Here is a 17,745-nt window from a genome sequence, read left to right on the forward strand (position 1 = left end):
ATATCAATGAATGCTGTTCGATTTAACTTGGATCGGACAACTTGAATCATCGAAAGATACGTTTATAAGAGATCTTATGCTTAACATCAATGGAATTATTGTGCAAAATCACGAGCACTATTTTCGGAATGGAAGGATCAAAGCCGCTTTACCAACTAAGAAGATTGAAGAAATATAAACAGGACCATTATTTCGATTAGCCACAATCGTAATGACGAAGAGAGATTAGCTTCAATATTGGGGTGGTGGGTAGAATTGTTGTAAAAGAAAATATTACGACCATTCAAGATTTACCCCAATCTTCTTCTTCTTTCTATACACCCAGCAAAATTAGTTAGTAATATTCAGATGCTTTCATCTCAGGATTTCAACCTAGTCATTTAGTGTCATAGTCAGACATGCTAGCATGTGTGCCATGGTTATTTAAAACACGCGGATTTGGCGGTGTCCGGCGGACACGGTAGCGCAGTGGTTAGCATGTCCGCCTATGACGCTGAACGCCTGGGTTCGAATCCTGGTGAGACCATCAGAAAAAAATTTTCAACGGTGGTTTTCCCCTCATAATGCTGGCAACATTTGCGAGGTACTATGCCATGTAAAACTTCTCTCCAAAGAGGTGTCGCGCTGCGGCACGCAGTTCGGACTTGGCTATAAAAATCATCTCATCTTCCCAATACCTTTCATTTGAGCCCTACATTAACGTGGTCGGGAAATATGCCCGATTTTGGGGTGTTTTTGGGGTGTGGGGTGGTCCCCCAAACACTTAGCCCCGAAAATATATCAGCATCGTGATCTACTCTCAAATATAATTTATTTGAACCCCATACTGCCATTGGCCTCAATATGGGATATCAAATTCGTTTTCTAATTTCAAATACCTTTCATTTAAACCTCTTATTGCAAAAGTCAGCAAATATGTGCGTTTTGGGGTAGGGCCCTCAAAACTATCAATATCGAGATCCACTCCCTTTAAGACCCAAATTGTCATAGTGAGCAAATACGTCCTATTTAGGGGTTGTTATGGGGGTGGAACTTCCCCTAGGCAGTTGGTCCCGAATGTTGATATCAGATTCGTGGTCTTCTTTCAAATACCTTTCATTTGAGCAGCCGTTCAGTGACTTGGCCCTGAAAATATATATTAGATTCGGGTTCTACTCTAAAATACCTCTTATTACTGCCCCAATGGTCAGCAAATACGTCATATATGGGTGTAGTGTGGCCCCATAGACACTTTTTCTGAATATTGATATCAAATTACTCTAAAAGACGTTTCATTTGAGCCCCATATTGCTATGGTCATAAATTTCTCCTCTTTGGGGGGTGTTTTTGGGACGAGCGGCCCCCATATACTTGACCCCACATTTGGATATTAGAATCGTCTTCTACACACAAATACCTTTTATTTTTATTTATTTACCATATTGTCATGGTCAGTAAATAAGTCCTGTTTGGGGGATGTTTTGGGGAAGGTTTGAACCCAGAAACTTAGTCCAACATTTGTATATCATATTTATATTCTACTCGCAAATACCTTTCATTTCAGTCCCATAATGCCATGGTCGGTAAAAATGTCCGATTTAGGGGTGTTTTTCGGTTGGGGTGGTCCCCCTAAGACTTGATCTGACAATTAGATATCAGATACGTTTTCTTGTCCTAAATACCTTTCATTTGAGTCCCATATTGTCGTGATTGGTCTAAATATATATTTGGTATATAATTACCAAATTTGGATACCAAATTTTTATTTCAAGGTTACTACAAGAGTGCACACGAAATTTCGCTTAAATCGCACCACCCATCACCGAGATCTGGCGTTTCTTAAAATTATGTTAAGGGGCAGGGTCCACTCCCGGTCTATATGGCAGCTATATCTAAATATAGTCCGATCTGAGCCATATTTAGGTCGGGTATCAGGAGGCTAAAAATAACTCACTGTTTCAAATTTTAGCGAAATCGGTTAAAAAATAAAGTTTTTATGGACTTCAGACCCTTTATCGGCAGATCGGTCTATATGACAGATGTATCTAAATAAAGTCCGATCTGAACCATACTTGGGTCAGATTTCGACAGGCTTAAAATAACCCACTGTTTTAAATTTCATCGAAATCGGGTAATAAAAAAAGCTTTTATGGTCTTCAGACCCTTTTTAGGAAGATCGGTCTATATGGAAGCTATATCTAAATATAGTCAGATCTGAACCATATTTACGTCAGATATCGGGAGGCTTAAAATAACCCACTGTTTTAAATTTCAGCGAAATCGGATAATAAATAAAGCTTTTATGGGCTTTAGACCCTTTATCGGAAGATCGGTCTATATGACAGCTATATCTAAATATGGACCAATCTAATCCATATTTAGGTCAGATGTCGGGAGGCTAAAAATAACTCATTGTTTCAAATTTCAGCAATGAAAATAAAGTTTTAATGGGCATTAGCCCCTTTATCGGAAAATCGGTCTATATGGCAGCTAAATCTAAATATTGTCCGATCTGAACCATATTTAGTCAGACATCGGGAGGCTTAAAATAACCCACTGTTTCAAATTTCATCGAAATCGGGTAATAAATAAAGCTTTTATGGGCTTTAGACCCTTTATCGGAAGATCGGTCTATATGACAGCTATATCTAAATATGGACCAATCTAATCCATATTTAGGTCAGATGTCGGGAGGCTAAAAATAACTCATTGTTTCAAATTTCAGCAATGAAAATAAAGTTTTAATGGGCATTAGCCCCTTTATCGGAAAATCGGTCTATATGACAGCTATATCTAAATATAGTCCGATCAGAACCATATTTACGTCAGATGTCGGGAGGCTTAAAATAACCCACTGTTTTAAATTTCAGCGAAATCGGATTACGTCAGATGTCGGGAGGCTTAAAATAACGCACTGTTTTAAATTTCAGCGATATCGGGTATTAAATAAAGCTTATGGTCGTATCTATGCCAAATTTCAGCTTAATATCTCAATTTTTGAAGGCTCTAGAGTGATTACAACAGACGGACGGACAGACACACCGACATCGTTAAATCGTCTTAGAATTTTACTACGATCCTAAATATATATACTTTGTAGGGTCGGAAATTGATATTTCGATGTGTTGCAAACAGAATGACTAACTGCATATACCCCCTATCCTACGGTGGTGGGTATAAAAATAATTTTTAAACTAAAATATTTCAAATTCATCATTGTTGTTGTTGTAGCAGTGTGTTGTACACTGAGGCGCCAACCCTTATCGATGAAGGTCTCTTTCGGGTCAGTCCGGCACGTACAACCGGCTGCATTTCTATTCGATAACAAATGCGCTAAACCGGACCAAGTTCATTCGCTTCCAACATATAATTGTAAAGAAGAGATGGATATTAAATGTTAAACAGAATATTATTCCCCCATAACTTTCAGTAAAATCCTCGAAAACAAGAAAATTGTATGCACCGGTTATCAATAAAAATGCTCAGCTTCTTGTATCTCAAAGGGTGTATTGTTGTTATTTTTATTCACATTTCTTTTCTTTTTTTTTCTTCTTAAACAAAAATTGTTTAAATAACTCCAAAGTGTGTACAAAAACATATTTATTGTACTTTTTTTTCTTGCAAAAATTAAGAAAAAAATATACTTAGATTCTAGAAACAGAAATTAAAAAGTAAATATTTATGCCATTGTTTCGATTTTTGTCGTTTTGATAGTAAAAAAAACTTATTTATTCACATTGAAATGATTTGTGCGTGGATACTCTTAGTATTATTATAGACAATCAAAAAAAAAAAAAATAATCACTAAAATAAAAACTAAAGTGAAAGTTAAAAGAGAACAGAAAGAAAGAGTGAAGTGTGTTCATTGCATAAATATGCATGCGTTTTCTTAAGGATAACACCAACTACTATTATTGCTTGACAGATAGAAGCTGAAAGAGGGAAAGTTCATCATAACTAGAACTAGAACTAAATGTTGTTTAAATGAACAGAGGTTAGTTAATAAAGGCAAATAGTGGTTTTCAAAACTAAACAAAAAATCTTAAATAACAACAAAGTCTTACAAGCCACGGTCATTATTTAACGGCACGAACACCCACATGGCGTGCTGGAAAAATAATAAGAGCGACTTATTTTTTGGTAACTGAAATTAACCTGATGACTAGAAATGATTTATAAAAATTTAAAAATAAAAAAAAACTAATGTATTTATGTATTGCTTAGGTCTCTTTGTGTTGCATTTCGTTTTCGTTAGTTTTCCAAAAATTATTTTTGATTTTCCATTTTCCGATTAGGCATCGTTGCGTCGTTTTTCGTTTTTTTTTTTTTTTGTAACCATTCATTCATTCCATTAGCTTTATAGGCACTTAAGCCATACATCTAAGTATAATGGGGAAAAGTCTTTTAATTGCCCTTTTTGGCATCTTTGCCTTCGCCATCTTTGGCTTGGCCACGACCCAAAATCTTTGCCAAACTATCCCAGATTCCTCCGAAAAAGATGGCACAGCTGAGATTTTCGAAGGGCAAGAAGGGATCATGAATGCCCAACAGTATGGACGACAATTTAAAGTAGACCAAAAATATGACAATGCCGAAATAGACGAGAGCATGGGGAGCTGAAATCCAATCCGTTTTCTTGTCCAGCACAAAGATGATGGAGGCCAACAAAGATGCTTTGGTGTAGCTAAAATTAAAGGAAAGAAAAAAAATTATTGTGTGCATATTCGATTCAAGTACACTTAAACAAGTTATATATAATAAAAAAAATAGTATAAATTCGCAAAATGTTTAATAATATAAACCAATTTCTCGATTTGATCACGAACAAAAAAAAATGTCTTCAACGGTGGTCATTAATGAGTACTCCTGCCTTGTTTAACTACTCTACACTGATAAAACACATCTTGTTGTACAATAAAAATGTTGTGTCTTTAACGCGAGTTATTTTACGGTACGGGGAAGACAAAGCAGAAACCCTCTCTTGATTAGATCTTATGCTCTTTGGTATAAGGTATGTATATATTTGTTGTTGTTGTTGTTGTTGTAGTGTGTTGTACAAAGAGCGTAAGATAATCAAGAGAGAGTTTCTGCTTTGTCTTCCCCGTACCGTAAAATAACTCGCGTTAAAGACACAACATTTTTATTGTATTCCAATTGGATTCACATTGAGGGCTGCAACATTTTCGGGTTATTCTGTTTTGATTCGAGCATTCGTTCGAACATTTTTTCGTATTTTGCTTTGTTTCATTGCAACCGAAAGTTGCAATAAAGGAAAAACGAAATATCGTGAGCAATTCAAATATGTTGTGTCTTTAAATTTTGTCACTCGTCATCACGTATTGCCCTCTAACGCCAGCTCTTATCTTTCTTACGCTCTTTGGTTCAAACATTTTTCGTTGTTGTTGTTGTTGTTGTTGTAGCAGTGTGTAGTACACTGAGGCGGCAGCCCTTGCCGATGAAGGAATTCATCGGGTCAATGTCAACTCTTCTCCTTTCTCACGCTCTTTGGTTGAGACAGCAACGAACATGAACTTGCGCAGGGGCATACGCATCGTCTTTCTGTTTTTTATTTTAAAAACAATTATTTCTATCGATTAAACGTTTGGAAGACATAAAAAGTATTTAATTTTTTTTTATTTTGTGTTTAGTTTTGCAAAACACCAATCATTTAGTCCAAAAAAAAAAAGATTTTTTACATATTGAGATGATTAAAAATACTTAAATAGAGTATTTCACACATACAGTCACATTTTCATGTTGGGCATCGCTGCTCTAGATATTCAACAGAATCATGCAGACGCTACAACACCAAAGAGCGTAAGAAAGATAAGAGCTGGCGTTAGAGGGCAATACGTGATGACGAGTGACAAAATTTAAAGACACAACATATTTGAATTGCTCACGATATTTCGTTTTTCCTTTATTGCAACTTTCGGTTGCAATGAAACAAAGCAAAATACGAAAAAATGTTCGAACGAATGCTCAAATCAAAACAGAATAACCCGAAAATGTTGCAGCCCTCAATGTGAATCCAATTGGACTACATCGAACAGGTTGTGTCTTTCAAAGAGCGTAAGAAAGAATAAGAGCCCAATACGGGATGACGAGTGACAAATTTTAAAGACACAACATGTTTGAATTGCTTACGATATTTCGTTTTTCCTTTATTGCAACTTTCGGTTGCAAAGAAACAAAGCAAAATACGAAAAATGTTCGAACGAATGCCCGAATCAAAACAGAATAACCCGAAAATGTTGCAACCCTCAATGTGAATCCAATTGGAATACATGACAAATGTTGTCTTTAACACGAATTTTTTACGGTATGGGGAAGACAAAGCAGAAATCCTCTCTTGTATCTTCTTACGCTCTTTGATGCGTATGCCCCTAGGCAGGTTCATGCTCGTTGCTGTCTCAACCAAAGAGCGTGAGAAAGGAGAAGAGTTGGCAATAGCGCGGAATGCGGAATGAGCAGTGGCAAAAATTGAAGACACAACATGTTTGAATTGCTTACGATATTTCGTTTTTTATTTTATTCCAACATCCGGTTGCAAAGAATCAAAGCAAAATACGAAAAAATGCCCGAATCAAAACAGAAAAACCCGGAAATATTGCAACCCTCAATGTGAATCCAATTGGAATACATCGAACAGGTTGTGTCTTTAACGAGAGTTTTTTACGATATTGGGAAGACTAATTAGAAACCCTCTCTTCTATTTCTCACCCTCTTGGTTTTTTACGGTATTGGGAAGCCTAAGCAGAAACCCTCTCTTCTATTTCTCACCCACTTTGGTCTCAACAACGACTGAAGCAAAGAGAATAAGAATACGTGTGACTTGCCATTAAGGCTACCGTAAGGGGCTGCACATCGCTGATCTTCTAGAAGGATCTGAGTCAAAGGCGAGTGGGTCTGGCTGGACAGTGGTCCCTGCCATGATCGGGCTATGCATCCTGCCATTTGGCATCAATCCTTGCTCTGTAGGAGTTGAGGCGGCTGTAATTGCCGGATCATAAATGAGCCAGATTTTCTCTGGTTTTGTGGGGGAGGTCAGTTTTGGCAGGCGGTCGTTCTTCAAGGACCACATTCACCCGGAAGCTATTCAACGCATCTGCTACCATATCTGCATGAAAGTTTTCAAGACCCGCGTGATCTAGAGGTTTTTGCATGTAGTGCTGGCCTCTCGCTCTAGATCATGTATTTCCATCTTAAGGCTTCAAGCTAATGATTTGGATGGTCCATGCTAACACCAAAGAGCGTAGAAAGAAGAGAGGGTTTCTGCTTTGTCTTCCCCATACATCAAATCGCGTTAAAGACACAACCTTTTCCATGTATTCCAATTGGATTCACATTGAGGGTTGCAACATTTTCGGGTTATTCTGTTTTGATTCGGGCAATCGTTCGAATATTTTTTCGTATTTTGCTTTGTTTCGTTGCTACCGAAAGTTGGAATAAAAGGAAAAACGAAATGTCGTAAGCAATTCAAACATGTTGTGTCTTTAAACTTTGTTACTCATCATCCCGAATTGGGCTTTAATGCCAGCTCTTCTCCTTTCTTACGCTCTTTGGCTATAACGACCAATGGAGGTGGTCCACGTGAGAACTGAGAAGACAACTCGTTGCAGTTCGAAGAGCATCATCTGAATATAGATCTGAATATTTTTACAATGCGTGTCACATAGATGACAAAACCACGCTGGCACTGCATAACTTACCACAGACGACAAATTGCTTTGTACGTGGTCAACAAGGTTTCCTTATCAGAGCCCCAAGTGCTGCCGGCAAATGACTTGAGGACCTTGTTTCTATTTCTGACCATTATCGTAAATTGCAGTGGCATTGGAGGAGAATGTGTAAGAGCTTTCTAATGGGACTCTCGATAGTCGGAATCGTTTCGCCATCGACTATCAGATTCAGCTCATTAGCAACCTCATGCGTGAATGTAGTGAACAATGTGGTTGAAGATTTGGTGGCGAATATCTTTAAATCTCTTGCAGCGAAATAAGCGGCAAGTCCGTTGAGCTAGACGTTTAACCTATCGCAGTGGCATCAATTGGTGTGGGCCTGATGCCATGATTGTACAATCGTCCGTATATGATGCGATAGAGACTGCCGCCTGGATGTGGAATGGAGGATGGGTAGAGGTTAAACAGTGCCGGAAATAAAGAAATCCCTGCCGGAGAACTCCAGTCCCGGAAATATCACCCCGTCTTGGGGAACTACCTATTTCATTCTACGGTGTTTCGATTTCTTGTCCTTTAATTCCACAAATAACTGGCAATCACACAGATAATTCGCGTCCCAGCATTTCAGGCCTGGCTGGAGGGACGTGTTGACGATGTCTTCAAATAGTTTGGCATGGCTAACCGTTTCGAATGCCTTCGATAGGTCCAGTGACTCGAGAACCATCCTATCACATGGCCTGTGCTGATTGAAGCCACGGCAAATGTGTGCGGTTATGGCATGCAAAGCAGTTGCTGTGCTATTAAGACTTCGAAATTTATGCTGATATTCAGCAAATGGAAATTCTCCGAAGAGGCTCGGGAGGAGTAGTCCCTCAAGCGTCTTGGCTACTGGTGGGAGAAGGGAGATCGGTCTTTACGTCTCACTCCTGCTCGGATGCTGTTGTTGCAACTACATTTTCATGTGGAGGTGGCGATCCTCATCAAGCTCTTGTAGGTGAGCAAGCTGGTTCCGGTTCAAAGGACCGATCGCAGCAGGAACAGGGTGGCCATTGGTTATTTAAAGGCGCCAATAACTCGCCTTGTCATATCGAGCATCATAGGCACTCAGTATTTGTGCAAGAGCCGATGCCGCCCGGCTTCTCACTGAGACTCTCCGCTCGATACCACTGATTGTCCGCGACTGCCGTTGGTGCTATTCCGAATGGAGCATTCCACTACCCGCAACTTGTGAACGCGCCCAGTAGCTCGCAGCTAAGCTTCTCGTGACAACAATGAACACCACACAGATCGGATCTCAATGTTTAAGCCTGTGTGGTGCTCACAGCTATCCCGTGCCGGATGTATATGGTACATCTGATTTGTTAACACTTGCAGTAAGTGTTACCGTGGTGCGACTAAGTCGGAGTTTCCGGTTTTTTTAGAGCCAAACAACTTTTTTGCGACTTTTTGAAATTTTCACTTTTTGGAATGTTCTACTTTTTCTGCAAAAGTGCGATTTTTATACAATTTGCAGAAAATTATTTTTTACTGAGCTTAGAAAAATCCGAAAGCGCTTCTGTTTTGTAGGTTTTTTTTTTCTTTATTTTCCAGTCGAATTTCGAGATATCGTCTCCGCTTTCTGTTTGTGTCTTTCCTGTCTTTCTGGTTGGAGCCACTTCTTCGATTCATTCAAATTCTAGTCAAAGTACGCAAATTATTTCTCAATTTTTCTAAAGACAAAGGAGTAATGGTAAAAAGATCCCATGGCAGACTTTCTCGTTGTTTGGTACTGAATATTTCGCTGGAAATCGATTTAGATTTAACTCTACGTACAAACATTACACAATTTATTTATAGAGCCATAACAAGCCCATTTGTCAACAAATATTTGCGAAAACTGGGCTTCTTCTTATCCACTTTGGACATTTCTTGACTTTGGTTAGGTTTTCTAAAATACACGATCGCCCAACTTACTTAGTTTTTGCTTTACTTTTAGAAAGTGCAATCATTGGAAGACTGGACTTTTTTGTGCGACTTTTTTCAGCCTAATTGATTTTTGTCCGATTTTTTTAAAATTCTCAACGGTAACACTGCTTGCATTTACACCGATGCACGCCTTTATTACGAAAGCAGCCAAGGCAGAGAGACATTGAGTGTTCGTTTTAATTACCATCTGTGGCGTTGGACTGCCGTTGCTGTGGAATCACATTGGGTAACAAATTGTTCAAGTAAGGCTATAACGGACTTTCACTTGTAAATACTACCTCACATAACCTTAAAATCGAGTTGCATCGGTTTTAAAGTCATATTTAACAGTGTATACCGTGCAAAACCGCCTCTGACAGCTTCAACGGCCAGCATACTTTTACTACAATAACGATAAACCAGAGTAGTTCTGGCTCAATTACGTCCCCGCAGATGCAGCCGCCTCAATTCCTACAGAGCAATGATCGATTGAAGATGTATGTCCCGATTGTGACCAGGGACCACACGATACACACCACCTGTTTAACTGCCCAGCCAGACCTTCTCGACTCAGATCAAAATCCCTCTGGACGCACCCCATCTTAGTCGCAGAGTTCCTGAATCTGGACACTCAACAGAATCAAGCAGACGAAAGATAGAACACAATAAACTGCTACAACAATAATAACTCAATCCCATGGCAGCCGGTTGTACGTATCGGATTGACCCGATGAAGTCCTTCATCGGCAAGGGCTGAATAGACTTACTAACGAGCAACGCTTGCAAATCATTGAATTTTATTACCAAAATCAGTGTTCGGTTCGAAATGTGTTCATTCACCGTAACGTTGCGTCCAACAGCATCTTTGAAAAAATACGGTCCAATGATTCCACCAGCGTACAAACCACACCAAACAGTGCATTTTTCGGGATGCATGGGCAGTTCTTGAACGGCTTCTGGTTGCTCTTCACTCCAAATGCGGCAATTTTGCTTATTTACGTAGCCATTCAACCAGAAAAGAGCCTCATCGCTGAACAAAATTTGTCAAAATTTGAACATATTTCGAACCGAACACTGATTTTGGTAATAAAATTCAATGATTTGCAAGCGTTGCTCGTTAGTAAGTCTATTCATGATGAAATGTCAAAGCATACTGAGCATCTTTCTCTTTGACACCATGTCTGAAATCCCACGTGATCTGTCAAATACTAATGCATGAAAATCCTAACCTCAAAAAAATCACCCTTTACAATACACTGCTACAACAACAACAATAACAACTTGACTTTCGACAAAAAAAAAAAAAATAAAATTAACTTTGGTACAAAAAGATTAATTAATAAATAAATATTTACGGCCTTATTCACAAAACTTAAGGTGGAGTTACATACTATGCGCACGTATTAAAAATGCAACTCTGCAAACAAATTCCACAAAAGCGACGCGCAAAAGCATGACGAAACAATTAAAGGTGGTCTCATTTGTACAACAACCATAAATCATATGGGGTAATCCGCCATCTTGTCATCAAGCTGATCGACGTTTTGCCAACACATACAAAGAAATTTGTGTGCGAGTGTACGCATATGAGTAGAGAATGTGCAAGAAAGAAGATAACAACAAAGACAATGCAAACAAAAATCTGACAAACCTGACCGGCTGTTAACAGCTGTTCGCGTGAGTCCACCTAATTAAATCCGCCTTGGCACAAAAGTTAAGATTTGTAAACTTTGGCATTTGTTTGCAGAGTTGCGTATTTAATGCCAGCGCTTAGTATGTAACTGCACCTCTAATGTAGATTCAAAATAGTTTTATTTGATAGATTTCCTTTGTATAACTGTCAACTAAACCTATTTCAAGTCTACATTAAGTTTTGTGGATACGGCTGTTTAGTTTATAAACTAAATGGATTCCAAATAAATCAAGTTTTTGTAAGAATTGCTATTTGCCAAACATTTTTTCGACGCATGTGAAATATGTATACAAATACACATATATACTTACAATGATGGTTGCATAAATTCCATGGCTGTTGGTGTCCAGGCACCGCGAATCAAACGTTCCAACAATTTTGTGAAGCCAGCACCATTGCCCTTTAGTGTACCAATGATAATCATTATAATCCAGGCGTTGGGATACAATTTGGCAGCATGTGTAACACCATCGTAGACTTTCTTGGCTCTGTAGATTTCCTTCATAGCACTGGCTACAACTTTAACAGGTAGAAATTTGCCAATTTTATAGCCAATATCGAATGGAGTGTAGAAGACTAAGTACCTACATGTGTGAGTTACAAAGATCACAATGACATGTTTATCGTTGAACAGAATTTCGCGTTGTTCACTTACCAAACAGCTGTGCCCACCAAAAGTTGGGGTGTATTCTTCAAGGGCGACAATATGGGTTCCCCCAACAAACCATTAGCTACCATGGCGCCAGAGAAAATAACCAACATTGTGGACAACCAACAGGCCAAGGGATGTTTGCGGGAAAATGCTTGAGCATTTGCACCTAAATCTTCGCGTACTGCAAGGGCGGCCAATAAACTGTGGGCTATATCGAAGTAGGGGAACATCTTCAGTTTGATGACCTGGTTGGCCATATCTAAAAATGCCTCGGGATCCATGATTTATTTTGTTGTGTAAGAGCTTTTCTGCTTCGTTTAGTTCCAATGAGTATGTGACTTCGCAACTGAAGAAGACAAAGCAACACAAAATCTTAAAATGAAAGAAGATTAAGCAAAATATCTCTTATAAATACACATCCGTAAAATAAAAGTCAATGTGTGTTTGTTTGCTAAGACTTGAAAACTGCTGAAATGATTTTCTTTAATTTTTCGCAGTTTATTTGGGAAAGTCTGGAAGGAACAATAGGCCGTATAATTTATCGGAAACCCTTTTTCAAAAAAAAAAAAAAAAAAAATACTACCCAAACTGAAAAGTGGACCATAGGGATATTTGAAAATAGAATACGAAACGAAATATAAATATTAGGGGACAAGTGGACATGTAGACCGAAAGGAACAATATGAGACTAAAATAAAAGATATTTAAGAACTCAGTATGATACCAACATTCGGCACCAACTATCAAAGGACTGACAATTCCCAAAAAGCGCCTGAAAACGGTATAGTACTCCGATCGGGGTAATATGGGACTGAACTGAAAGCTATAGAGTGTGGAGTAAGTTTAGTAAGATTGGAATGGAAAAAGATGATAACAGACAGAGAACGGTTTGAATGTCATTTTCATTGCCTATGAATCTATTAGTAAAAAAAATTATATACATATTGTCGTCACCACCCATTATTTCAAAACAACACTATTCATAGAAAGAGAATATGACGAAAACAGTGCGATGCATTACGTGTCTTTTATTTATCTCACCTTACTCTCTTGAAGGCAACGAATATGCAGCGAATGGTATGAATCATTTTAGTGTTGATGGAATAAAGCCTTATAGCTTTCATAGGGAATATTTTGAAATATTTCGTAAATTTCTGTTGTACCCACCACCATAGAATAGGGAAAGGTATTGGGGAAGCGAATGCCGAAAGAGTTTTGAGCCCAAGTGTCTAGGGAGCCGCTCTACACTAAAATACACCCCAAACGAACACCATGTGAGATGTGAGAACCAATGTGAGATTTAAATAAAAGGGATTTGGGAGGGGATTTGTAAATTAGTTTGTTCAACGTGGACTCAAAAACGGCTGAACCGATTTTCTTGAAAATTTCACGGATTGTGTAGGTTGGGCTGGAAGACGCAATAGGCTATTTCATTTTTTGATATTGGAAAGAGGGCAATGCCAAAAGCAACATCCAAAAATAGAAGTGGACCGATCGGGATAAAATGGAACTCAAATGAAAGGTATTTGGGAGTAGAGTAAGAATTTGATATTTAATATTGGGTCCAAGTATCTAGGCAACCGTCCCCACTCTAAACCCGCCTTGAAAAAGCCATATTGGCGGATAATGACAATATGTGACTGAAATAAAAGTTATTGGTGAAAAGATTACGAATGTGATATTAAAAATTTTGGGTCCAAAAATCTGGCCGGCAGTATCTAGGGAGCCGTCGCCACCCTAAACCCGCCTTGAAAACAACCATATTGACCGATCACGACAATATACGGCTCAAATGAAATGTATTTGAGAGAAGAATATGAATATGGTATTCACATTTTGTGTTGAAGTATCTTGGGGCCGCGATTCCCCCAAAAACACATTAAAAACAAGCGATCTATTGGGATCTAAACTATTTTTAGAACCAAGTGGCTAAGTGGCCCATATTACCGTAGTGAAAAAAATGTCCTATTCGGCGTGTTTTGGGTTGGGCGGCTTTTGGGGTAAGGGGAAAGTCCGCCACCTTCCGATATCAACCAATTATATAGCCTATTGCTCCCTCCCAACCAGCCTACACAATCTGTAAAATTTTCACATTGTATAGGTTTGTAAGTTAGGTTCGCACTCTACTTAAAATATATATGACTTTATACCCACACTGTCAAGAAAGGTCTGGTTACCTATTTGTGGTGGTTATAGGGGTTAGAGAGCCACCCTGACTGATACTTAGACACAAATTTTCATTTCATATTCGTAATCTACTCTCAAATACCCTTCATTGAGATCCACATAATCGTGAGGGCTAATATTACGATATGGAGAATGGTTTAGTGGTTGGGACGGCCCCCATATCTTGGACCTCATATTTAATTTCATATTCATAATTTACTCCCGAATATCATGATCGTCGAAATTTTCCTTTTCGGGGTTGTTATACTTGTACCCAATTATTAATGTTATATTCTACTCTTAGATACCTTTCATTTCAGTTCCATATTGTCCCAAATGGTCTGCTTTTGAGAGCTTGATTTGTGATAAGAGGTTTTAGTTTTTTCTAAATTTTCTAACTGCATGTTTCGCACCACACCAAAATGTCAACGAATACTAGACTCTAATAAAGGGTATTTAAAGTAGTGTTAAATGTGTTTTATATTTCTGAATCCACGTAACTGCTTGGATGTGTTTTTGCAATGCTAACCGGGTAAGGACTTGTTTTACTTTTTATACTGTAATTAAGTGCATAGATATGGCTGGAGAAGGCGCCCCTATAGCCAGGTTAGTAGTAGTAGTGCTCGGAGTGCCAGTGCCAGTGAGGGGGTCGTGGGTTCGATTCCCACCAAAGGCCTTGGTCTGTCGCTACTGTGGTATCAGATTGGACTAACAATTCTCTAAGTGAGTCCGTAAAGGACTGCCACTTTTACATAATCATTCCACAACTATGAGTGAATATAAGACAAGAGAGGAAACACGGCATCAGCACTACACATTGGCTCGAATCATAATTGCTGTGTTGCTTTTGCAACGATTTATTATAACAAAAATATATTTTAATAATGCTAATATTTAAACACGTTTAATGATAGCCTGGTTTTCCAAAAAGCTATTTATGCCCAACTCCTTTAAGGCATGTTATTTTAGCTAATTTATCACCAGAGAACTACAAGCGGTGGTAATTTTCTGATTTGCGATTGAATTTTCATGCTCCGCGTACGACCGCTTTTAACATCGCCTTTGCCAATTGACGTGTTATGAGTGAATGTGAGACGAAAATGAAAACACCGCATCAACACAACAATTCGACTCGAATCACAATTGCGGTGTTGCTTTTGCATTTATTATAACAAAAATATATATTAACATTGCTAATATTAAATTTCGTTCCTGATTACTTATTTTCATCACTTTTTGGGATTTGTTTAAACTTTTCTTAAAAAATTGCGTTTTTTGTGTTGTTTTTGGCAAGCACCCATCATACCACCTTAAATACAAGAGACACATGAGCATAAATATTTAAGGTGCAAGTTTAAACCCAGGCGTCACTAGTTTGCTTCAAATCTGTACATACACATCAGCGCCACCGCAAAACCATTTGTTTTTGTACAAGGCGTTTGCGTTGATTGGAGTTAAATGGTGTCGTTAGTTACGTTGATTCAAAAAGACAAGTATTTGGCCATTGGCTATTTAAAGGCGCCAATAACTCGCTTTTTCATATCGAGCATCATAGGCATTCAGTATTTGTGAAAGAGCCTGTGGCACCCGGCCTCTCACTCTGAGACTCCCCGCTCGATACCGCTGATTATCCGCGACTGCCGTTGCAGTTACACCGTATGGAGCATTCTACAATACTATCTGCAACCTGTGGACGGGTCCGGTAACTCGCAGCAAGCTACTCTTGATTTGCAATATCACATATAGCACTTCTTGCAATGGCTCCAGAAAGCTTTGGCGGTTATTGAACATCATTTTAGATATTTCTGGCAATGACACCGCATTAGTCGTGCCACATTAGGTTGGCAAATTCGAGACCATCTGTTATTACCGTTCTCCAACGATCAATTGGATCGCCATGACACTTTTAATCGATCTAGTATTGCGCGCTTGTCTGTCGGCCAAAAGCTCGCTAGCTTTCGCAGGGCTAAAGATAGGAGCATGAAATTTTGCACGAATACTTTTTATTAGTGTTGATCGGTATTCTTGAACCTTTAGGTATCGCAATTGTTATCCGAATTGGCTGAAATTTTGTACTACGATGTTCTTTACGATATGCAAGTATGGTCTGAATCGGCCCAAAACTGATATTGGTCATGATGGAGGGTGTATAAGATTCTGCCCGGCTGAACTTAGCACACTTTTACTTGTTTTGTATTAGTAGTTTACTTGTCAATACGCCAATTGCCAGCGTGCTATGAGAGGCAATTTGTTCAAAAAAAAACCATCGAGTTTTCTGCAGCAAACCATGCCATTGAAACCGAGGGTGCACCACATATGGATCATATGAAAAACGATTTTAAAGGTATACCAGTTGTTGTTGCTTTGTACTTTTGCTTGGAAATTATCGCGCGCCAATTCTTTTCGTTATTCATATATACCCTTCATTTGCGCAGCCTTTGGTATATTTTTTTTTTTGTTGTATCTTTATCTTTATGTTGTATTTGCAATTATTTACTAACATCGCTTAGATAAGGGGACTGTGTATAAATAATACACGACGATGTGAAAGATAAAATAATTCGATGGGAGACAAGTGGAAGTGGAAAATACAAGCAGCAGAACACTAAAAGAATCCCCGTGCGGCTAAGGAGCTCCAAAAATAAACACACGGCGGCGGATGCTGCGGCGATTACAGTCAAAGAGCAGAAAGAACACACGTATTTTAAAGCACAAAAAAAAAAAAGAGAATGTGAAACACGTCGATACACACATGTACAGACTTTAATTGTTAGAAAATTCCTAAAAATGTCCAAGATTGATACATCTACATATATGTATACAAAATCTGTATAGATATATATTTAATATATAAGCCAGGAATTTATTTGCCGAAAAAAAATTGACGGCTTTTAGATAACAGAAATATTGCATCGTCGATTTGCGGAGCCACCCTCTTAGGCTCTTATTTGACGTATGATTTTTTTTTTTGCTTGTAGTGCAGCAACCTTTTGTTTTTCTTTTATGACACAGGATTATATATAATTACTTTTTGTATTTTGAATGGGGGTTTCAAAACTTTTTTAGCCAACCGCAGCGCAGCAGCTCTAAAACGGTGTTTAAAAATGAAAATTTAATTTTTTATATTTTTTTGGCAACGAACGAGAACGAAAAACGCAAACACGTCCGACCACGAGAGCAAAATCCACAACACAGAAAACAAATTGCCCGCAGCAAAGTAGAAATAAAATAAATGTTAAATATAGAATCAGCCTGCTGGCGCAGGAAAACACAGCGGAAAATTGGAAAATTTGTTGTAGTTGTAAGTTCTTTGCTCTCTTTTAGTGTTGCCACAAGTTTCTTTCTCAGTGGTATTGCAATGGATTAGGATAAATAAAAAACAACGACTATCAAGGCGGATTTAAAAAGGTGGTCTCACGCGAACATCTGTTAACAGCCGGCCGGCTTTGACGATATTAGGATATCAGTTTTTTGTTTGCAATGTCTTTGTTGTTATCTTCTTTCAAGCATATTCTCCGCTCAAGCACGCACACGTAGACACACACGCACACAAATTTGTTTGTGTTTTGGAAAAATGACGATCAGCTTGAGGGAAGATGGCGGATCGCACCATATGATTTGTGGTTATT

General features: G+C 38.5%; 1 protein-coding gene across 2 annotated transcripts; it reads right to left on the reverse strand.

Moving 5' to 3' along the window:
- Window positions 1–4,014: 4,014 nt before the first annotated feature.
- LOC106093243 (trimeric intracellular cation channel type 1B.1) lies at window positions 4,015–17,360 on the reverse strand. Of its 2 annotated transcripts, none has more exons than XM_013260268.2 (4): window positions 17,145–17,360; window positions 11,954–12,296; window positions 11,610–11,882; window positions 4,015–4,663 (listed from the first exon to the last, which is right to left on the reverse strand). In XM_013260268.2, the coding sequence occupies exons 2-4, from the start codon at window positions 12,229–12,231 to the stop codon at window positions 4,384–4,386; spliced, it is 831 nt and encodes a 276-aa protein (XP_013115722.1). In that variant the 5' UTR covers window positions 12,232–12,296; window positions 17,145–17,360; the 3' UTR covers window positions 4,015–4,383. The 2 variants fall into 2 exon arrangements, with proteins under 2 accessions (XP_013115722.1, XP_013115724.1); XM_013260270.2 differs by having other exon boundaries at window positions 11,954–12,322.
- Window positions 17,361–17,745: the final 385 nt, after the last annotated feature.

Source organism: Stomoxys calcitrans, chromosome 4 (assembly GCF_963082655.1).
Source record: "Stomoxys calcitrans chromosome 4, idStoCalc2.1, whole genome shotgun sequence".
NCBI classification, from domain to species: domain Eukaryota; kingdom Metazoa; phylum Arthropoda; class Insecta; order Diptera; family Muscidae; genus Stomoxys; species Stomoxys calcitrans.

Bases quoted from the DNA above. Each gene is read 5' to 3' on its own strand.
- LOC106093243 (XM_013260268.2), bottom strand. From the start codon at position 12,231: ATGGATCCCGAGGCATTTTTAGATATGGCCAACCAGGTCATCAAACTG. The intron at 11,883-11,953 runs GTAAGTGAACAA...TCACACATGTAG, and splicing joins TTGGTGGGCACAGCTGTTTG to GTACTTAGTCTTCTACACTC. The intron at 4,664-11,609 runs GTAAGTATATAT...CTTTAATTTTAG, and splicing joins GAATTTATGCAACCATCATT to CTACACCAAAGCATCTTTGT.